This window comes from Oreochromis niloticus, linkage group LG7 (genome assembly GCF_001858045.2).
Source record: "Oreochromis niloticus isolate F11D_XX linkage group LG7, O_niloticus_UMD_NMBU, whole genome shotgun sequence".
NCBI lineage: Eukaryota > Metazoa > Chordata > Actinopteri > Cichliformes > Cichlidae > Oreochromis > Oreochromis niloticus.
The window spans coordinates 36,649,000-36,671,836 of NC_031972.2; the positions used below are offsets into that span (position 1 = coordinate 36,649,000).

Here is a 22,837-nt window from a genome sequence, read left to right on the forward strand (position 1 = left end):
AAACAGCTGCTCACCTGGCAAAGCTGTTGGACTCACCTGCTCAGGTAGAAGAGGAGCTGCAGCTTTGATGTGGTTCAAACTCACGTTATTCTTTTACTGATGACTCTCTGCTTTCTGCTCAGAGCCTTATGATGTCAGGTTGGTGGGAGGAGAAAGTCCCTGTGCTGGTACACTGGAGGTGAAAATGGGCGAATGGAGACCAGTGTATGCCCTTCAATGGACCCTGAATGAAGCAGCTGTTTTCTGTGAACGTTTGAACTGTGGCTCTGTGCTTTTGAAGCAAGAGAGAAATCAAACCAATTCCAGAGGCACCTGGTGGCTCAAAAATGATTGTATAGAGTCTAGTCCTGATTTAAGGGTGTGCGTAACATCAGGAATCACTGACCTCATCCTGCATCTTACCTGCTCAGGTAAGCACATTAGTGATTTATTTATGAGGTGAGCAGAGGCTTCTCGAGTTGAATACAGTTTATCAAACATACAAAAATGAGGTACTAGTTGAAGTGAGCTGAACAGCCTTTTGTAGTCTGGACAGACCACAAAAACCTGTCCTACCTGGAGAATCCTAGAAGGTTGAAGTGCAGGCAGGCTAAGTGTGCTTTGTCTTTTAGTTGGTTTAAATTTACCTTTACATATCGCCCAAGGTTTAGAAATCAAAACCCAGATAGTGCTTCCTTTGGTCAGTGCTGCTTTCCCGAGGTGTTGGGTTTTTGATGATTCTGGGGTGCATGGCCAGATGTTTTGACATGATTGCTCCCTTGCGGTTGTGGTCTGGTTTCCCATATGGAAAAGATATATATATATATATATATATATATATATATATATATATATATATATATATATATATATATATCTTATAAAGTTTGTATCTGTCTTGTGTGAAACTTGTATGAAAAGCATACAAGAGTGAAAACAGATATAAGATCCCTTGAAAAATTATATAAATGAAACTTGTATGTTTTGGATACTTACTAAAACAATATATGAAAGTAATGAGAAAGTGGCCACTTTCATGAGTAAATTATGTAAGTTTTTACTATTTCTTTTCCATATGGGTTAGCTCAGGCCTCCTCAATGTGGGGTGCAGAAGGGTCTGACAGTTCCTGGGTGCCTGTGACCTTGTCCTCAGCACGTGCTAGGATGGATGGCTCCTGAAGAGATTGGTTGACTGGGGTTCTGTCTAGGGCCTCCCTCTTCCTTCCATCAGTTTTTCTTGGTTCTTTGTCATGTCCTCCCTAATCTCTCATATTGCATGCTCGTCCATCTGTGTGCTTTCTTCTAGTCATATTTTTTTCTGTCAGTTTCATCCTGCCTTGCCCTGGTATTGTTTTTGCTATTTTGTCAGTTGCCAGCTGAGACTGTATTTAGAGTTTTTTAGTTTTTATTTTTTGCTTTGGGGCTTTGAGGTTCAGATTCTATGACGTCTATCTTCAGACACATCTAGTGAAGCATTACCTTCATGAAAGCAGGGATTGTCTCAGAATATTGTGGTCAGTTGAGAATTTTGCTTTTGGATGTTTTTACAAACTACAGTCAGCCTGTGTTTTAAAAACCACTGACCCTTTATTTCACAGATGGTTTCATTAGTTTTTTTACACAGCTAAACAAAAATGGTAAATATTCAGTGAACCATCACCAATCTGAAATAAACATGAAAGGACTTATGATGTACTGAGTGGAGGCTGACTCTGAGTATCTCTCTCTGTTTGATCTTCTCTGATGTCTCCAGACTCTGTCAGGCTGCTGAATGGTTCCAGTCTGTGTTCAGGCAGACTGGAGGTGAAGTCTAACCAGAGCTGGTCCTCAGTGTGTGAAGCTGACTTTGACCAGCAGGATGCAGAGGTGGTCTGTAGGGAGCTCGGCTGTGGGCCTTCTTCGGTCCTCCAGGGGGCGCTCTATGGAGAAGTGGAGGCTCCAGTGTGGAGCAAAGAGTTCCAGTGTGGAGGCCATGAGTCTGCTCTCCTGGACTGTAGAAGCTCAGGCTCAGCTAGAAACAGCTGCTCACCTGGCAAAGCTGTTGGACTCACCTGCTCAGGTAGAAGAGGAGCTGCAGCTTTGATGTGGTTCAAACTCACTTTATTCGTTTACTGATGACTCTCTGCTTTCTGTTCAGAGCCTGATGATATCAGGTTGGAGGGAGGAGCCAGTCGCTGTGACGGAAGACTGGAGATAAAACATCTGGGAGAGTGGAGACCTGTGGATGGCTCTGACTGGATCCTGAATGAAGCAGCTGTTCTCTGCAAACACTTAAACTGCAGCTCTGTGATTTCTGTAGAAGCGAGAGATAACTCCTTTTACAACCAGACATGGTTTCTCAATCAAGGCTGTGTTCGGTCTCGATCTGATTTAAGGGCGTGTGCAGCATCAGGATTCACTTACAGCATCCTGCATCTTACCTGCTCAGGTAAGCACATTAGTGACATCTATTAGGTGATCAGAAGTTTGCTGAGTGGTAAACAGCTTATGAAACACACTTCAGTAAATGTGCTGTTACAGATGTGTTTCTACTGACACATTGGCAGATTTCCCACTCTGCTGCATTTTTCATTATTTCTCTGTAAAGTTTCACTACAGAGTCCGTTTGTTGGAAAAGAAAAGGTCTTTTGGTAAAAAAAAGCAAGTCCTTACCTGGACCGTTTTGATCAGGATGACAGCATGTCAGTGCATTCTTTCTTTTTGCTCTCTGCACTGTTTACTGTCGGTCTTTATAACGGCAGGATAATTGGAGCTGTCCTTTCAACACGGTAACAGCTTCAGGCAGTGATGGCCAGATGAAGCCTTGTGAGAACTGAACATTTTTCATCCAATTGGTTCAGAAAAAGGTTCTTTTCTCGATGCTTCATATGCACACAACCCCCCCCTGCTGGTCAACACCTTAATTGTCATTGGCGTGGATGATGCAAACAGAGCTCTATTAATGTCAAAACCCTTGTCAGTGTATCAGTCAGTGTTTGAATAAATCCAACAGTACATGACGTGTTTATGTTGAAGCTGTTGCAGTGCTTTTAAATGATGGGACATTGATTGTGCTCTTGAATACAGAGTGATGGTTTTTAAGAAATAATATTTTTCCACTGTGCTTAGACTCAGTTTCTCTTTTTGGTAATAACTTCTCTGGCTTTGGAGAAATCATGAAGGTGAAAACTGACACGTACAATTTTCAGGGGTCCATTGCTCTTTATTATATTGTTCATAGATCACGACCGCTGTAGTAACGGCACTCCGTCTCTATTTCACTCTTCTGTACCACCTTTAGGAGTCAGTCCGGCAACATGCATTTGAAATGCGAGCAAGTCCAGGTACTTTTCTTTCAAAAAAGATGTTTATTGAAACTGAAATTACATGGCAAGACTCGGTCAAAAAACTGTGTTGCTTCTAGCTTATCCGACTCCCCAACTACGTAATTACAGTGTGCCGGAAGCCCAAAATACCAAAAGCGTATTAGAATGTTGCACTTCTATATTCTATACTTTTAACAAAACAGTATTTGGAAATTAACTAGAAATTATATACTTAACAACAAAGATGTATATTTCTCCTCTACTCATTTTACCAGTACCAATAAAATTAACCTTTAATTGGCTCTTACAACCGCACTTGAACCAATTTGAACCAATGAGGCTTCTAACCTCATAACTGACGTCAGTCACGTGTAAAGAAGCAAGCCTCAATGAGCGCTTCATTAAGCACTTCCTGGATTTCTCAGCACATGCTCTGAAGCTTCGTCCCATCACTAGTATTATGATAACCTTTGAAGGTTTTTTAATGTGTTTTTGTACATAAATGGACACTTTTATATATCACAGTATGAAATACTACATTTTGTATATAGATAAACTGTTATGCGTGGTTCTTGCTCCATACTAAAAAAGTTAGTGTGATTTAAATGTCTGTTAAGGGTGTTAAAGTGGCTGTTTACAGCATATTACTGTCTGATGAAGTGCAGCAGAGCTGAAAATGTTTTTTCAGAGTGTATGAACTGTTTAGCCTTTTTTCCATGGTATCATTTGTTTATGGTAAATTGCAATATATTTAGTTAAAAGGAAAAATGCAATTAATGTCCCAAACTGAGGAGGACAGGACACAAGCACAGAATCCAGAGGATAAAGTGAAGTATTATCAAGAGTAGGAGAATGTATTCACATAAATAAAGAAATAATTTAAAGTAATTATGCTTTAATTTGAGTCAAGTTTATTAAAATGGGTTTTAACAGATAAATAAGGAAAGCCTGCTCTTTACGCTTTTACTGTACAACCAAATGAATATATAGAAAATATAACATCACTCCCAAAAAAGTAAATACTACGCAGAGAGTGAGCTGGCTTGATGGAGTGCTTCCTGTCAGTGTGTTTGATCACATGACACAGGTCTTTCTGTCCTGCCACTCACACTGTTGTGTATTTATACTCGAGGCACTGAACACATGAGTGATGATTGAGTGATGCAGTCGGTCTGAGTGTCGGTCTGACAGTGTGCTGTCATGTCTCTGCAGCCAAGCAGCACACAGGAGGACCCTGAGCTGACTGTGACCTCCATGTTTGTGCTGCTGAAGATGTAGAAGCTCGGGAAGCAAAGGAAAACCTCATCTCACGTCTCAATGAATTTCTTAGCTGACAAAAACCCCATTACCTTTATGTCTGATGTAATTAGCATTTCTGGACTTTAATTATTCACATGATTCTACAGTTTTCCTGTTATGTAATAAGATGCTTTTGCTGTCTAAGAAAATAAATGCTCTGTTGTTGCAGTGAAAAATGTATTTTAATAAGCAAAATAAAAACGTAAACAAACAATATTTCACTTTCCTTCAAGTGAAATTTTGCAGCAAATTTGAACAAAACTACTTTAGTTTGGTTTGTTTATTTTAAAGGGAACAAAGTGCAGGTTGATATTTACTGTTGGAAAACAACCAGTATGTAACTTTCAACCTGTGCAAGGTTAAAGGACCATGAATGTAGGGGTCAGTGGGACTGTGAGAGGACTTACGAGAAGCCTGTTGGACAGGAACCAGGAAAGGCGAACAAAGTAAAAATGACAGAATCAGACACTGTGGAGTCAAACCTCGTCTCGTCCTCGCCTCGTCTCTCCTGAGCTGAGCATCATGGATCCCCGTCTGCTGCTGCTGCTGCTGTGGAGCTCAGGTAGGATTAGAAATCAACTGTCAGCATTCTGTGATTTGATCACCAAACAGCCTGCACACACAGCAAGATTGTCATAACACACACATATGAAAGGATCAGAGGATGAACTGCACTCTCCAAGTAAAATCCGTTTTTATATTCATGGTTTTTTTCTTATGTCCTTCTCAGGAGCCCAAGCTTGCAATGAGCTCATATCAAAAGGTAAACTGAAAAATAAAGAATCAAAGAAACATAATTAACAGTTTCACTTTAGTCTTTTCAGAAGTAAATTCCTTTTCTGTTCAGAGTCCGTCAGGTTGGTGGGAGGCGCCAGCCGCTGTGCAGGAACACTGGAGCTAAAACATCTGGGAGAGTGGAGGCCAGCGGTGGTGTTTGTGTCGACTCCGAAGGCAGTCGCTGTAATTTGTGAACATCTGGCCTGTGGCTCTGCTGTTTCTGTAGGAAGGAGAGAGAAGGCTCCACACAGGTCAGTGTGGTGGATCAATGGTCTCTGTGTGGAGAAAGCATCTGCTCTGTGGAGTTTCTGTGTGTTTCCTGAACCCTTTCCCTTCGCCTCAGAGTTAACCTGCTCAGGTAAACCCATTTGTGACATCAATGATGATGTAATATAATAAAATAATATGTGACAACAACATGACAGGCTGATGCATTCAACACCTAGAAGTGCAGCAGTCACGAAAGAGTTTCAGGGGTTTCTGGAACCAAAGGGCTTCTCAGCTCCACAGCTCATTAATAACTTACGTACTTTTTATTGCAGAGTCTTTACTTTATGTTATAAAACACCTTAAAGGCAGCTGTTTTTGTAATTTGCTGCAATACAAGTTAAACTTAATTGAACTTAATTGAACTTTCTTGGCTTCAAGTTTCAATTGATGAAATTGAAACTTGAAGCCAAAAAAGTTCAGAGACTCCATGCTGAACAGCTCCTCAACAGTACGCAGTTCAGCACTGATCACTTTTTTTTTTTTTTTTAATTTGGGTTACAGATCTTCTCAGAAAAGTCAGAAAGGATGAAACGTGTTGTTTGAGTGGAGAAGATGATCAGCAGGAACAGAAGAGAGAACTCTGCAGATGATGATGATGATGATGATGCTGTTCTAGAAAATAATCAGGGGCCTCATTCTCAAACCTAAGTGGAACAAATTCACACAAATGATTGTTTCACCAATATTTTCTTACATAAACCCTCTGCAATCTTTAAACTGAATGGTGCTATGATAATAATAATAATGATAATAATAATAATAATAATAATAATAATAATAATAATGATAATAATAATGATAATAATAATGATACGATCAAGGGGAGAAACCTGGGAGGCTACTAGCTTGGCGTCTTAAACAACTGCAAACAGAAAGGGCAATTAATTCAATTAGGAATATTCAAGGTGAATTAGTAGTACAACCACAGGAAATTAATACAGTCTGTTGGGAACTTTATGTAAATTTATACAGGTCTGAATGCCCCAATGTAGATACTTTACAGACTACCTTTCTAAATGATCTTGAGTTTCCTTCTATTCCAGATGACCTTTGGCCTACTCTTGACGCTAATTTAACAATTAAAGAAATTCAGGAGGCAGCTGACATTTTGAAATCGGGGAAAGCTGCTCGGCCTGATGAGGTGCTGATGGATTTTTATAAAAAATTTCAATATGAACTCTTAAAACCGTTGCTAGATATGTATTCTGAATCCTTTGAAAATGGTTGCTTCTGCCCTCTCTAAGAGCTGCATTGATTACAGTAATCCCTAAACCTGAAAAATCCAGAGATGTTTGTCAGTCCTATCGGACAATTTCTTTATTGAATGCGGACATGAAAATTCTTAGCAAGATATTGGCCCTGCGATTAGAGAAATGTCTCCCATTAGTGATTAATACAGATCAGAATGGTTTTGTTAAAGGAAGACAAGGGTCTCACAATGTGAGGAGATTAATAAATGTCCAAAAACCGAGATGCTTGTGATACTGCAGTTCTGTCGCTAGATACCGAAAAGGCCTTTGACAGAGTTGAATGGCCTTACTTATTTGATGTACTGGCTCGATTTGGATGTGGTAATAATTTTTGTAAATGGGTAAAACTTCTTTACTCCCAGGCAACTGCTGAAATTCTCACTAATAATAATATCTCTCTCGCCTTTAATATCTCTCGTGGAACCCGTCAAGGGTGCCCTCTATCGCCACTTTTCTTCACGATGGCCATACAACCATTTGCCATGGCTGTTAGGAAGCACGTAGATATTACTGGTATTAAACTGGGCAACCAAGACTACCGGATAGCACTTCATGCGGACGATGTTGTGTTTTTTTGAAACAACTAGATAGATCAATTCCAACTTTATTAAACATAATTAGCTACTTTGGATGCTTTTCTGGATACAAAGTAAACAACTCGAAACCCTCTTTAATGTTGCTGAATGAAACAGAGGGAGTTAATTATCTCAGCTCGCCTTAGACATTCAAACCATCGGAATACCTGACTTACTTGGGAATTCGTATAGTACCAGATGTTAGCAAGATAGCTGACGTTAACTACGACCCTACTGTTCAATCTGTTAGGGAATCGATAGATAGTTGGGCAAATCTACCCATATCGACTATTGAGCGGATTAATATTGTGAAGATGAGCGTACTCCTTAAACTTAAACTCTACTTATTTCAGAATATCCCTCTACCAGTACCTGTAGGTCTGTTTCTTAAATTAAAGAAAATTATTACCAATTTTATTTGGCAAAATCGTCGCCATCGGCTTCGGTTAACTCTACTATATCTACCATTTGACAGGGGTGAACTTACGGCTCCTAACTTTCAGTGGTTGTGCAATTTTGGGCTGTACAATTGCGCATGTTGATATACTATTTCTCATCTGATCCACCTCCGGCGTGGGTTTAAATAGAATCATTCTTACTTAATTCAGAACTGCCCTTGAGTGCATATTTGTACTCAGCACCAGTTAAAACTCTTAAAAGAAGCATAGCAAATCCTATTATTTTGAACTTGATCTTGTATGGCACAAAGTACATGATGTTTTGGGAGTAGGGAAACCCCTATCTCATTTTATTCCGATTCAGGGAAATGAAGATTTTAAACGTGGTATGATCGATACAGGATTTCGAACTTGGACTAGGTCTGGGCTGAATAAGATTGAAGACCTTTTTTGTGATGGTGTAATGATGTCATTCGAACAGCTGAGAGTTAAGTTTAACTTACCTAAAACACTTTTTTTTTTTAGATATTTACAAGTAAGGAGCTTTGTGGCAACCTCACAAACTAACAATTTGACCCTACCTGACCTATCCCTAATAGAAAAAGCAGTTTCTGACTATCCTTACACCAAGCGGCAGATCTCATATTTGTACGATATGTTTATTTCCAATTCTACTGAATCCTCTGCTGGCCGGCTGAACGCGTGGAAGAACGATATAGGAACAGATATATCTTTAGAAGAGTGGAAATCAGTGTGCTTAAAAGCTCATACTCAAACTGTTAACGCAAGATTGCAGCTTTTACAGGTTAACTGGTCCATGCAAACTTATCTAACCCCTGTTAAGTTACACTCATTTGATAATAATATCCCGGATACATGGGTGAACTGTGGTATAGAAAAGGGAACCCTTTTCCACTGCTTATGGGAATGTGAGGAGATACAGAAGTTTTGAAGGGAGGTAACTTTAGCAATAAATAGTATGGCAAATATAACTCTGAATCCAGACCCCAAATTATTTTTATTGGGACTTTATCCACCATCTCCTACAATTCAAAAAGAGACCAGGACCCTTATAAATATGTGCCTCTTGCATGCTAAACATCTAATTGCATTGTATTGGAGAAAAATTGACAGACCAAAACTGGGGCATTGGTTACGGGACATGTCCTCATCTCTGGCTATGGAAAAGATAACCTATATTTTGAAAGGGAAGAAGCAGCTGTTTGAAATTGTCTGGACACCTTTTATATTATACCTGGAAGGAGCGGACCTTTCACAAGTGTTGGTGGAATCCGCAGAACCTGGAGTCACATAATTTGGAGAGACATAACGTGATATAACCGTGACGGATATGGTGGAATGACACTTTGTATACTCCATCCGTTTGTTTTTTGTTTGTTTTTGTTTTGTTCTTTTTCTTAAGGGTTTTTTTTCCTTGATGACTATTCTTTCATATTTCTGCATACGATTTATTTGACTTGTATTTTGTGTGTTCTAAAAACTCAATAAACATATTGTTGCAATAATAATAATAATAATGATGATGGGAAGAAGAAGAAGAAGAAGAATTGTTTGTTCTCCAGATAAAAGACTTCCTTATAATTTTTCTCTTGTGTCCTCCTCAGGCGTCCGAGCTGAAGAAAAGCACAAACCAACAGGTAAACAGAGAGAAACAAAGGATCACAGAAACAGAATCTGCTGTTGAGTTTCACTTTGATATTTTAAATGTCTTCTCTGTTCAGAGATTGTCAGATTGGTGGGAGGAGCCAGCCGCTGTGCTGGAACACTGGAGCTGAAACATCTGGGAGAGTGGAGGCCAGCGGTGGTCTTTCCGTGGTCCTACAAGGCACTTACTCTTGCTTGTGAACATCTGGACTGTGGTGCAGCTGTTTCTTTAAGAACAAGAGAGGAGGCCTCACACAGGTCTGTGGTGCAGGTCAGCGGTCCCTGTGTTCAGGCTGCTTCTGCTTTTTGGGGTGTCTGTCTGGGACCTCATTACGAATCCTTTCCCGTCCAGATCCAGATCCTGGATCTGACATGCACAGGTAAAACTTTTTGTGATATGATATATGACATAACATGTGAGAAGAATGTAACAACACACAACCACAATAATAACAATAACTTGAAAAAAAAAAAAGCATGCACATTTTTTACCACCATGTGTATGTCAGCAAATCAGGCTCACTGTAAACCAGCAAGAGCTTCATGCATTTCTCTGTATCAGGAAACATGTTTGCCTGTGGGAGAATTCTAAAGCTAACAGAGCAGGAAATCTCAGATCTCCTCTCAGGAGGAAGCAAGAAAGCTTCTCAGACTGTGTCTGCAGATCCATGAGCCCAAGATGAGAAAAAAAATTATACTAATAAAATGTCAGAAAGTGACCAGCAAGAATAGAAGCCATTTTTAATGAAAGATACAATCAGATAATATTAGAGTATCTTTATGAAAACATGAAAGCCTACACCTTTTCATTTCATATTTTCGTTTTTTTTACATGTAATGCAGCAATAGTACTCATAGCAGTAGTAGCAGTAGTAACAGCAGTACTAAGGACTGTTTGTGAATGAGTCCTGGTGTCTCTGTCCCTTTCACCTTGAGGTAAGCGAGTTCCCTTTTTCAGAAAAAGTCGGTTAAGGCTGCACAAGTCTGTTATTTACAGTGATCCTGATTCACTAATGTTCACACTGCGGTGAAAACAAAATTGGCAGGTGCCGAAATTTAATGACTCTTTTATGAATTTTTCATGCACATTTATTTATTTATTTATTGCACAGGGTAGGGTCATTCAGATGCACATATTAATGACTTACCGAGAGCTGGTCCGGTGTTTGAATGTAAATGTGGTGTTAACATGTCTCCAGTGTGTGATGTTATAAAGATGTGTTCTGTTGTTAATGTTGAAGTCATGTTGAGTTGTGCTGAGTTTGAATCAGTGAATAGTTGTTTGCTGCCATCTTTTTCTTGTGTGTCTGCTGTCTCTGATCTCTCTGTTTGATCTTCTCTGATGTCTCCAGACTCTGTCAGGCTGCTGAATGGTTCCAGTCTGTGTTCAGGCAGACTGGAGGTGAAGTCTAACCAGAGCTGGTCCTCAGTGTGTGAAGCTGACTTTGACAAGCAGGATGCAGAGGTGGTCTGTAGGGAGCTCGGCTGTGGGCCTCCTTCGGCCCTCCAGGGGGCGCTCTATGGAGAAGTGGAGGCTCCAGTGTGGAGCAAAGAGTTCCAGTGTGGAGGCCATGAGTCTGCTCTCCTGGACTGTAGAAGCTCAGGCTCAGCTAGAAACAGCTGCTCACCTGGCAAAGCTGTTGGACTCACCTGCTCAGGTAGAAGAGGAGCTGCAGCTTTGATGTGGTTCAAACTCACTTTATTCTTTTACTGATGACTCTCTGCTTTCTGTTCAGAGCCTGTCAGGTTGGTGGGAGGAGCCAGTCGCTGTGACGGAGTCCTGGAACTGAAACATTTGGGACAGTGGAGACCGGCAGAGTCCTTAGTTTGGAGCATGGAGACAGTTGCTGTCTTCTGTGAACATCTGGGTTGTGGCTCTGCTGTTTCTTTCAGACAGCGAAAGATACCTCAAATAAGAGCTGTATGGTCTATTTTTGGTCAGTGCCTTCTGACCACATCTACTCTACAAGATTGTGTATTCCAATATGACTCTGACAACTCCCTCTATCTCACCTGCTCAGGTAATTAAGAGGCCAGGAGTCTCTTAGAACCATTCACTCCACGTCAAAGAAAGAGACTTAATAATTTTGAAGTCACCCACTGGTATTTGCACATCGCCTCCAGTTGTTTTTCATCGCAACTGATGATTTTCAGGAGTTGAAAATAACAATGTTTACATTAGAAGATGTAGTTTTATCAGCTAAGTTATCAGCTAATGAGTTTGGTTAATAAGCTGTATCCAGCTTATTAGTGCCTATCAGTGCCTCTTGGGAAAGTCCCCCAGCAGCTAAACTAAAAGGTGTGTTATACTTAGTGAGCATGGTCAGGTTTTCTTGGGTCTGAGTGATGTCATTTTTGTTATCAGACAGTGAGATCAAGGCTATGAGCATAAGTTCACAGCTTGCAATTATTTTTGAGCTAGACTCTAAACTACAATGTAAACCTCAAATAGAACAAAGAATTGTAACAGTGATGATTCCTTGTACATTTTGTCTGCAATGAAGTCTAATTCTCAAACAAGCACTGGTTCAAAGTCACCTGATCTAGGCAGGTTTATCAGAAATAGAAGTTGGAAGCCTTAAGTGTCTCCGTGGTTCTTCACTGCAGGACAAGGTACTGTATTCAGGCCAGACGTCCAAAGCGGTTTATAAGGAAGTGAATCATTGGCGGGATTTGTGTTGTGTTTTGGTAATTTCTGTGAATGATAATGAACCAGTGTGCAACATGAAAAGACACATAGAGCCATATTTTTTTTATAGATATATATATATATATATATCTATGTACATATATATATCTATGTACATATATATATGTGTGTATATCTATGTACATATATATATATATATATATATATATATATATATATATAGAAGCCACTGACATAAAGACAAGAAAGCTCCTTACCATGCATGGAGGGTTTCACCCCAAGTCCAGCACCCTGAGGCTGTACGCTAAGCGGAAGGAAGGGGGCCGGGGACTGGTGAGTGTCAGCACCACAGTCCAGGATGAGACAAGAAACATCCATGAATACATCACGAAGATGGCCCCAACTGACCGAGTGCTCAGTGAATACCTCAGGCAGCAGAAACCCAAGAAAGAGGAGGAAGGCGAGGAACCATCATGGAAGGACAGGCCCCTGCACGGTATGTACCACCGGCAGATAGAGGAGGTGGCTGATATCCAGAAATCCTACCAGTGGCTGGACAAAGCTGGACTGAAAGACAGCACAGAGGCACTAATCATGGCAGCACAAGAACAAGCTCTGAGTACAAGATCCATAGAGGCTGGGGTCTATCACACCAGGCAAGACCCCAGGTGCAGGCTGTGTAAAGATGCCCCAGAGACAATCCAGCACATAACAGCAGGGTGCAAGATGCTAGCAGGCAAGGCATACATGGAGCGTCATAACCAAGTGGCCGGCATAGTGTACAGGAACATCTGTGCCGAGTATAACCTGGAAGTCCCGAGGTCAAAATGGGAGATGCCCCCAAGGGTGGTGGAGAATGACCGAGCTAAGATCCTGTGGGACTTCCAGATGCAGACGGACAAAATGGTGGTGGCTAACCAACCGGACATAGTGGTGGTAGACAAACAGGAGAAGACGGCCGTAGTGATCGATGTAGCGGTTCCGAATGACAGCAATATCAGGAAGAAGGAACATGAGAAGCTGGAGAAATACCAAGGGCTCAGAGAAGAGCTCGAGAGGATGTGGAGGGTGAAGGTAACGCTGGTCCCCGTGGTAATCGGAGCACTAGGTGCGGTGACTCCCAAGCTAGGCGAGTGGCTCCAGCAGATCCCGGGAACAACATCGGAGATCTCTGTCCAGAAGAGCGCAGTCCTGGGAACAGCTAAGATACTGCGCAGGACCCTCAAGCTCCCAGGCCTCTGGTAGAGGACCCGAGCTTGAAGGATAAACCGCCCGTAGGGGCGTGCTGGGTGTTTTTTTTTTATATACATATATATATATATATACATAACCGTAGCACGTCGGAGCAGTGTGCGTCACGTGTATTTGTATAGAGCGGCTGTGTGTATTTGTAGCCTCGCTACCAAACCAGCATTTCATCTCCGAGGAAGTTATCCCAGAGAGAAGTAAAGCAAGTGTGTAAGTTCATCTCTGAATGTTTGTAAAGCGTTCCCATGTTAAGCTTAACAACCGATATATGGAGCGACTGCCTCTCTCTTCCTCACCTTCCTGCGGCTACTTCAATCGTGAAACTGATCAATGATCAGCTGATCGGCTTTTCTGTCGCGAGTCCGTCTCTCTTCTTTGTTTTTGACCCACTTTGCACCAGAAAGAGGAAACCAGCGGCTGAACAACAGCAGCACGTTTAAGCTTGATAAGATGTTGTTAGAATTTATTTAATATTACTTTCTACACCAGGATCCTTTTCTACGTAGCTGACGGCTGGTAACTGTGCAGGGGCGGATCTAGCAAAATTTAGCCAGGGGGGCCGATAGGGCATTAACAGGGAAAAGGGGGCACAAAGACATACTTTTCTTTCTTATTCTCATTTAAAATGTCTAGCTTTTAATAAATAATTATCTGAATCTTACACCCAAAGTTTTAATCTGATGTAAAATGTATAGAAGTCCATTACTGTGTATAGTAACTGTTAAGTCTAATATACCCTAGTAAGCTATAGTACTTTTTCCTTTGGGAAGGTACCGTCTGTGAATTCTGCAATTCTGTTGAAGAAAGATGTTGAATCTATTTAATTATTCTTGAAAAATAATTTATTTCTGTGCATTTTTTTTCACCCTGCATCAAATTAAAGTTGATTACGTCGATTAAGCATCATGAGGTGGAGGGGGTGGTTCCCTATTTTTTTTTGCTGGGAGTTTCCAACCCTATTAGTTAGGTTGCTTAATATTTCTGCTAAGTACTCTTTAAAATCCCAGAATAGGGAGGATGGAGTAGGTTTAAGTTTATTAGATTGATCAGTGTTGCTGAACTATGAAATATTTTGGGTGCAGTGTATTTTTTACATACAGGTACACTGTAAAATGTAATATTGTGTTTAATTAAAAATATTAAATAGGCTGAACTCAATTTTTATCAATTTGTTATTAGAACTCAATTTAAATAAGTTACCAGTACTTTTTATGCAAAAACGCTGATAAACTCCATTTATTTGAGTTGTCTTAACTTAGAAAAACTAAGTAAGCTGGAAGTTTTGCTTCTCAGTGCGGAAGGATGAAAGATGTGTTTTGAAAATGCCACGTGACTACCGTCCTCCTCCCTCTGGATCAGTCCGCATGTTCACGGTGCATTTTTTATGGAATATGTTGAGCAAACCTGGAGAAGCGTCAGCTCAAGATATTATTGTTGTCATTGCTGTGGATCTTTACCTGATACACTGACTTGGTGAGTAAATGTTTACTCTTATTCAAACTGATTTTGTGGCTTCTCTTAGTTTAGCACTAGGTTTAAAATCTTACTAGCTAGTTAGTGTTAGCCTAGCGTTGCTGCTGCCGCTGGGCTCATGTTACTTAAAAATTAACACCACAGCCTTAAAAACCTTACATAAAACTATGTGGTGAAATTTTCTGTTGATCGTTTGAAATAAATAAGTGAGGTAAGAGCCCAGACAAAATTCTTCGGGAGGTGCAGCCGTTAGGGGTAGGGTGGGGTGTGGGGGGTGGATAACAGAGCTCTCCGAAAACATGGAAGCACTTTTGCAAATATGTGATATTTTGATAAATTAAGTAGATATTTGAGCATTACATAGCTACATTGTTGCCTGAAAATATCTTAAAAGGTTATTTTGTGACCCAGAAAGGTTAGTCTGGGGAAAAGGAGGATCGCATTTGTCGGCACGGTTGTCGGAGCCTGTGCGTACTTGTAAGCGCGGCAATGGCGGAGGAGCGCCGCTGAAAAACTTATTACTTTTTCTGGGTCACAAAATAAACTTTTAAGATATTTTCAGGTGACAATGTAGCTGTGTAAATTTCAAATGTCTGCTCGATTTATCAAGACATCACATATTGGCAAAAATGCCCCGACGTTTTCGGAGACTTCTATTATTTTTTTTTCATGCTTTGTGGCAGCTTTAGAACATCTGTGGCATCTATTAATGTCAAATCTAGCCTTTATTTAACAACATAAGCAAACTCTATGTTACAATGATTGCACAGCCATTAAGGATCAAATCAGTTTCTGAAAAATGTTCTGTTTTTTCTCCCTCTGCTGGCTTCTTACTGTCTTTGAGGCTCGGGACCAGCACTCCTGTTGTTGGACAGAAAGACATCAGTAAGTATTTTGGTTTTCCAATATATTAGCAACTGTCAGTGACATTTATATTAATCAGGCTGAACTTTAATCATACTTTAGATCAGCCTGTTTTACTTATTGTTTTATTTGTGCTTTGGTTTGGGGAAGTTGTTTCTTTACTGATCTTTTCCTGTTTTCTGTTATTAGACTTGAGATATGACTCCACTATGCTGTTGCTGGTGACCACAGTTAATTCTACAAGACATGCTGTGTAAGTAAACAAACAACAACAGTTTGGTCTGCATTTCTTGAAAGATCACATCCCCCAAACTTAGTTTAGGGGGTCTACACTGTATATAGTGAAGTCTGCAAGTTTTCTAACAGCAAAATCTGTTTTGTGCCCAAAATCATTTTGCACATCATTAGAATGAAAGTTATTGGCCATGTTTGCATAGCCTTTTTAAAATGATGCTTTCATGACATTATTGTATGTTGGGTGGTGGTCAGGGCTATGCAGACTGACAATTGGGACATTGAATGTCACCTCTGCGGTGGGGAGGGAGCCTGAGATCGTCTAAATTGGAGTCTGTTCTATACCAAAAGCAGAAAAAAATGTTTTAAGAAAGCAATTAAGTTCATGTTCCAAAAAATATGATTGTTTGCTTGCAGGACACCAGGAGAGATGAGTCCTCCGTCACAGATGGTGTGGTCAGTGAAGATGGTCGCCTGCAGGTTCAAGCTCATTGCATCTCCAACCCACATCCACTGCCACTGTACTTAAGGGAAGTTAAAGACTTTCTTCTGCACCTACATTTGGATCACCTCGATCCATGACAGTCATTCAGGCAGTAATGCCTGGACTGGAAACAAGCCATCCTTAAAATATTACAACATACCAAGCTCATGTGTTGGAATGGAAAACAAATGTGTTGTTTAAATTAGAGACTGCACTTGTGACAGAACAATAAATATTTTATTTTGATTATATAAGTAATGTAAGTACAAAACAAACTGTGGTAGACCTAAACTTATTTTCAGAATAATTACATCTGAGACTTTGTTTCATTGTAAGATTATAACAGTGATGGCAATATAATTGTTTCTTGTTCAGTAGAACAGTGTCCAGTATGTTGGCTGTTATACTTTGTTGTGTTTGAAAATAAAAGTTGGGCTCATTTTAACATCATTACAAAAATTGTTGTTAATTATTTTTAATCATATTCAGGTTACCACAAATTGTTTTTTCATTTAGTTGAACTTAACATGTTTGTCAGTAGGTAAACAATTAGTATTGTACAGTCAGAAATATCAAGTTATTGTTAATACTGCAGACTTGCAATGTATAAGTTGTCCTAACAGTCATCTTAAGTAAGCTTTACTTAGTTTTTTTGAGGCAACGAGTTTCCATAATTTTTTTGAGTTCTGGGAACTAACAAGGCTGTACAGTGTACTCAAAATGAGTAAGTTGCCCTAACTTGGTCATCTTATGTAAACTTGATCCAATTTTTTTGAGTTCTGGGAACAAATGAGCTTGTACAGAGTACTCAAAGTAAATAAGTTGTCCTAACTTAGTCATGTTTAGCTAAGCTTTACTCAATTTTTTTGAGGCAACGAGTTTCCATAATTTTTTTGAGTTCTGGGAACTAATTAGATTTTACAGTGTATAACAGAATAGCTTTAGTGTTGTTGTTTATTTAAACTTGAGTATGAACTTATACAAAATGCAGCAAGATATTAAAAAAACAGTTTTATTGATTAAAAAACACACTATATCGGATTCATATCGGTATCGGCAGATATCCAAATTTATGATATCGGTATCGGACATAAAAAAGTGGTATCGTGCCATCTCTAACACATATATATATCTATATCTATATATATATATATATATATATATTATATATATATATATATATATATATATATATATATATATATATATATATATATATATATATATATATATATACGATACCTAAAATGATTTATTAATCAAATAGATCTAATTTTCACCCCAAATAATTAATGTTCAAAGCACCACAGCGTTGGCCCGATATCTTACAGAATCATCACAAGATGTTAAACAGAAGCCCTCACCTCAGCTCTGTAGAGTGAGCAATCATTATGATGCAGTTCATTTTAATTTGTAGATTCAAGCTGCTCTTCATATTTTTGGCCGACCGGATGACACCAAAGAGGACTGTGTTGAATAATGATAACGCTTAATAATAAAGCTTCAATACAAGCTTCAGAAAGCTTCATTTAGTCATCACTACTAAAAGATAACCACGAGCCTCTGTCAAGGGGAAATGCGGAATCCTTCAAAGTAAAAGCCCAGCTGTTTACGGTTGAATTGTGCAATATGACGAACTGGGCAGAGCAGTACGCCAGCTGGTTTTTGTGGAGTCAAGATGGATAAGTGGTGTCTTGTGTTGGAAAGCTTTTGAGTTATTTCATCATCTCTGTGTGTTACAGACCTGCTGGTTCAGCCAATCATCTCTCTGTCCTCCATGAACGGGGTTTCTGGGGATCTGCAGCAGGGGCTTCAGGTGTCCAGTGGCTCCAGCTTCACTATCAGCTGCTCCATCCAGTCACAGTACCCAGGAGGCTCCTTCCAGCTCAACTTCACCTCCTCCAACACGGCAACCAGCTACACCCAGCCAGCTGTCAATCATGCTGCCAACTTCCTGTTTCCTGCTGCAGAGCCCGCCCACCAAGGAAACTACAGCTGTGTTTATCACGTCTACATTTTGTCTCGTAACGTCTCCTCTGAGAGCCACCAGCTGACCGTCACTGTTTCAGGTAAGCTGAAGCAGAGATGACGAGCTCCACTACCATCCTGTTTGTGCTCAGACACTCTGAGGACAAAGAAAATCCCATTAGCCTAAATTAAAAGTGTCATGAACGTCACATAATTTTAACCTCTACAAACCACAGTTACAGAATCATTACAGTTTTATAATGTGTGCACAAAGGACACACTCTCTTTAAGCCTCCATTCAAAGAAACTCCAACAGAGGAGAGGATTCCCATATTTCATTCAGTTTTACAGAGAAGACAGATAAATATGCAACATAAAAATAAAACATCAAGTCAGTACTGTATTTAAGAGAAAGCTGAATCAAACTTGTTATTTTGGAGTGATTTTTCAGATCGCTTACAGTGAGTGGTCAGTCAGAGTAGGAGAGGACTGTTTGATGCGAGTATTATAATGCTTTTACTGTTTTTGCCTTCAGAGAGGAGTGACACAGTTAGTCTGATCTGTGTGCTGTCCTGTCTCTCCAGGCTAGCAGCAGTCACAACTAGAGCTGCCAGGAGGACGCTAAGCGGGTTTACTGGGACCTTTGTGTTTGAGCAGTTTAAGAGGACAAAGCTCAGGAAGCAGAGGAGGACCTCCAAGGGGCATCATCTCATATCCAAATGAATTCCTCCACTAGCACTCAAGAAATGATTACACACTTTTCCTGTTCAGTTTTCTTTGATGTGCATGAAAATAATTTGCTCTGCTTTTTGTAATGAGCCAATTAAATGGAACAACTTGTATTTTCATCTAATAAAGTTCATACAGATGGATAATTTGTTTGGAGTGACAAAGTTTTATTCTTGTAGTCCTTTTATTACATTAAAAAGCAGTTATTGTTAATTTAACACATTTATGAGCACTGAAAGATAGCGGGATAATAAATATTCCTTTTTATTTGCCTCTTTAATTTGATGCTAGGGGCTGGACTCTAGCCCAGCTGGGTATAGGGTAAACCCTATATACAGGTGACCAATCTGCGACAGAGAGAGCCTCTTTCATTATTTCTCTGTAAAGTTTCACTACAGAGTCCGTTTGTTGGAAAAGAAAAGGTCTTTCGGTAAAAAAAAGCAAGTCCTTACCTGGACCGTTTTGATCAGGATGACAGCATGTCAGTGCATTCTTTCTTTTTGCTCTCTGCACTGTTTACTGTCGGTCTTTATAACGGCAGGATAATTGGAGCTGTCCTTTCAACACGGTAACAGCTTCAGGCAGTGATGGCCAGATGAAGCCTTGTGAGAACTGAACATTTTTCATCCAATTGGTTCAGAAAAAGGTTCTTTTCTCGATGCTTCATATGCACACAACCCCCCCCTGCTGGTCAACACCTTAATTGTCATTGGCGTGGATGATGCAAACAGAGCTCTATTAATGTCAAAACCCTTGTCAGTGTATCAGTCAGTGTTTGAATAAATCCAACAGTACATGACGTGTTTATGTTAAAGCTGTTGCAGTGCTTTGAAATGATGGGACATTCATTGTGCTCATGAATACAGAGTGATGGTTTTTTTAAGAAATAATATTTTTCCACTGTGCTTGGACTCAGTTTCTCTTTTTGGTAATAACTTCTCTGGCTTTGGAGAAATCATGAAGGTGAAAACTGACACGTACATTTTTAGGGGTCCATTGCTCTTTATTATATTGTTCATAGATCACGACCGCACCCAAACCACTCTGAACCAACAAGACTTCAAACCTCATAACTGATGTCAGTCACACGTAAAGAACTGCAGTTCATAAAGCACTTCCTGGATTCATCAGCACATGCTCTGAAGCTTTGACACACTGCGTCCCACAATGTGCTTTTGTTTTATTGTTCTTCATTTTGACGTTTTCCCATTATGTGTTTTATCCTATAGTAAAGTGTCCTTAGGTGTCTTGAAAGACGCTTTATAAATAAAATTTATTATTATTATTTACTGATTTTAGGATTTTTTAAGTGTTTTTGTACATAAATGGACAATTTTATATACAGTGGCTTGCAAAAGTATTCGGCCCCCTTGAACTTTTCCACATTTTGTCACATTACAGCCACAAACATGAATCAATTTTATTGGAATTCCACGTGAAAGAGCAATACAAAGTGGTGTACACGAGAGAAGTGGAACGAAAATCATACATGATTCCAAACATTTTTTACAAATAAATAACTGAAAAGTGGGGTGTGCGTAATTATTCAGCCCCCTGAGTCAATACTTTGTAGAACCACCTTTTGCTGCAATTACAGCTGCCAGTCTTTTAGGGTATGTCTCTACCAGCTTTGCACATCTACAGACTGAAATTCTTGCCCATTGTTCTTTGCAAAACAGCTCCAGCTCAGTCAGATTAGATGGACAGCGTTTGTGAACAGCAGTTTTCAGATCTTGCTACAGATTCTCGATTGGATTTAGATCTGGACTTTGACTGGGCCATTCTAACACATGGATATGTTTTGTTCGAAACCATTCCATTGTTGACCAATATAGCCACCTTTCTTTGCAAGGACACTCAAAAGCCTGCCATCCATGGATTCTGTCAGTGTTTTGATCTGTTCACCATCAACATTGCGTGCAGCAGCAACCACAGCCTCCCAGACACTGTTCAGAGAGGTGTACTGTTTTCCCTCCTTGTAAATCTCACATTTGATGATGGACCACAGGTTCTCAATGGGGTTCAGATCAGGTGAACAAGGAGGCCATGTCATTAGTTTTTCTTCTTTTATACCCTTTCTTGCCAGCCACGCTGTGGAGTACTTGGACGCGTGTGATGGAGCATTGTCCTGCATGAAAATCATGTTTTTCTTGAAGGATGCAGACTTCTTCCTGTACCACTGCTTGAAGAAGGTGTCTTCCAGAAACTGGCAGTAGGACTGGGAGTTGAGCTTGACTCCATCCTCAACCCGAAAAGGCCCCACAAGCTCATCTTTGATGATACCAGCCCAAACCACCACCTCCCTCCCTCCACCTTGCTGGCGTCTGAGTCGGACTGGAGCTCTCTGCCCTTTACCAATCCAGCCACGGGCCCATCCATCTGGCCCATCAAGACTCACTCTCATTTCATCAGTCCATAAAACCTTAGGAAAATCAGTCTTGAGATATTTCTTGGCCCAGTCTTGACGTTTCAGCTTGTGTGTCTTGTTCAGTGGTGGTCGTCTTTCAGCCTTTCTTACCTTGGCCATGTCTCTGAGTATTGCACACCTTGTGCTTTTGGGCACTCCAGTGATGTTGCAGCTCTGAAATATGGCCAAACTGGTGGCAAGTGGCATCTTGGCAGCTGCACGCTTGACTTTTCTCAGTTCATGGGCAGTTATTTTGCGCCTTGGTTTTTCCACACGCCTCTTGCGACCCTGTTGACTATTTTGAATGAAACGCTTGATTGTTCGATGATCACGCTTCAGAAGCTTTGCAATTTTAAGACTGCTGCATCCCTCTGCAAGATATCTCACTATTTTTGACTTTTCTGAGCCTGTCAAGTCCTTCTTTTGACCCATTTTGCCAAAGGAAAGGAAGTTGCCTAATAATTATGCACACCTGATATAGAGTGTTGATGTCATTAGACCACACCCCTTCTCATTACAGAGATGCACATCACCTAATATGCTTAATTGGTAGTAGGCTTTCGAGCCTATACAGCTTGGAGTAAGACAACATGCATGAAGAGGATGATGTGGACAAAATACTCATTTGCCTAATAATTCTGCACTCCCCGTAGGAAGGCAACCATAATATCAGCTAGCTCTACATATTCCTTCTTTCTCATTGCCTCCCAACATTACTCCTCTCCCCTTCCTTTGTCTTCAGCAAAAGGTTGCACAGTACCCACTGTGACCCTGTTGGTTAACAGCATAGGAGTGCACTGGCTTGTGCGCCTTTATTTATGTATTGTTTGTTTGTTTTTGTTCCTTTCTCCTTCACAGTGATTTGTAATTTCAAACTCAACCATGTTAAATGTCAGTTGTACTTATAGAACAATAGTGAGTACCATGTTACTTGGTGAACAGAAGCATAACCAGTGAAACAGTGACTTACAAGACTTGTGAATACACTAGAAGCACATCAGCATTCAATTAGTGCTGTCAACATTAATCTTGTTAAAATGACGTTAACGCCATAACTGCGTTAACGCATCCGTTATCGAGTTAGGGATCCCCCTAGAATCTAAATCTAAGTTGGATGTACTACATGTGATGGAGACAATAAACAACTTAGCTCGTTTATCAGAACATCTGTCAGAGTGAATCACTTCTGCAATTCCAGGTCAAACAGAAACTCTATGAAGCTCATCTAAATCTAAAAATTATTTCCTTTCTTAAACTTCCTA

The 22,837-nt window shown here is 40.1% G+C and overlaps 2 protein-coding genes and 1 long non-coding RNA gene across 5 annotated transcripts in view; 2 read left to right on the plus strand and 1 right to left on the minus strand.

Moving 5' to 3' along the window:
- The window catches only part of LOC106097652 (scavenger receptor cysteine-rich type 1 protein M130), a 53,246-nt gene extending 33,932 nt beyond the window's left edge, over positions 1 to 19,314 (plus strand). For 2 of the 3 annotated variants that reach the window (XM_025908763.1, XM_025908764.1), the window contains 7 exons: positions 123 to 410; positions 1,733 to 2,038; positions 2,117 to 2,407; positions 10,871 to 11,176; positions 11,255 to 11,539; positions 18,214 to 18,540; positions 19,024 to 19,314. In XM_025908763.1, coding sequence (XP_025764548.1) covers positions 123 to 410; positions 1,733 to 2,038; positions 2,117 to 2,407; positions 10,871 to 11,176; positions 11,255 to 11,539; positions 18,214 to 18,540; positions 19,024 to 19,028 — 1,808 coding nt within the window. In that variant the 3' untranslated portion in view covers positions 19,029 to 19,314. Of the gene's footprint in view, positions 1 to 122; positions 411 to 1,732; positions 2,039 to 2,116; positions 2,408 to 4,496; positions 4,845 to 10,870; positions 11,177 to 11,254; positions 11,540 to 18,213; positions 18,541 to 19,023 lie in introns of those variants that run through there. The other variant, XM_025908765.1, reaches the window with a different exon arrangement.
- On the plus strand, positions 4,927 to 9,511 carry LOC109202885 (CD5 antigen-like). Its single transcript, XM_025908769.1, has 4 exons — positions 4,927 to 5,145; positions 5,314 to 5,346; positions 5,431 to 5,611; positions 9,479 to 9,511. Exons 1-4 carry the CDS (start codon positions 5,106 to 5,108, stop codon positions 9,489 to 9,491), a joined length of 267 nt encoding a protein of 88 aa, XP_025764554.1. The 5' UTR covers positions 4,927 to 5,105; the 3' UTR covers positions 9,492 to 9,511.
- On the minus strand, positions 9,708 to 10,863 carry LOC112847334 (uncharacterized). Its single transcript, XR_003220826.1, has 2 exons — positions 10,667 to 10,863; positions 9,708 to 9,885 (listed from the first exon to the last, which is right to left on the minus strand). It is a non-coding gene; the product is annotated as an uncharacterized LOC112847334 (long non-coding RNA).
- Positions 19,315 to 22,837: the final 3,523 nt, after the last annotated feature.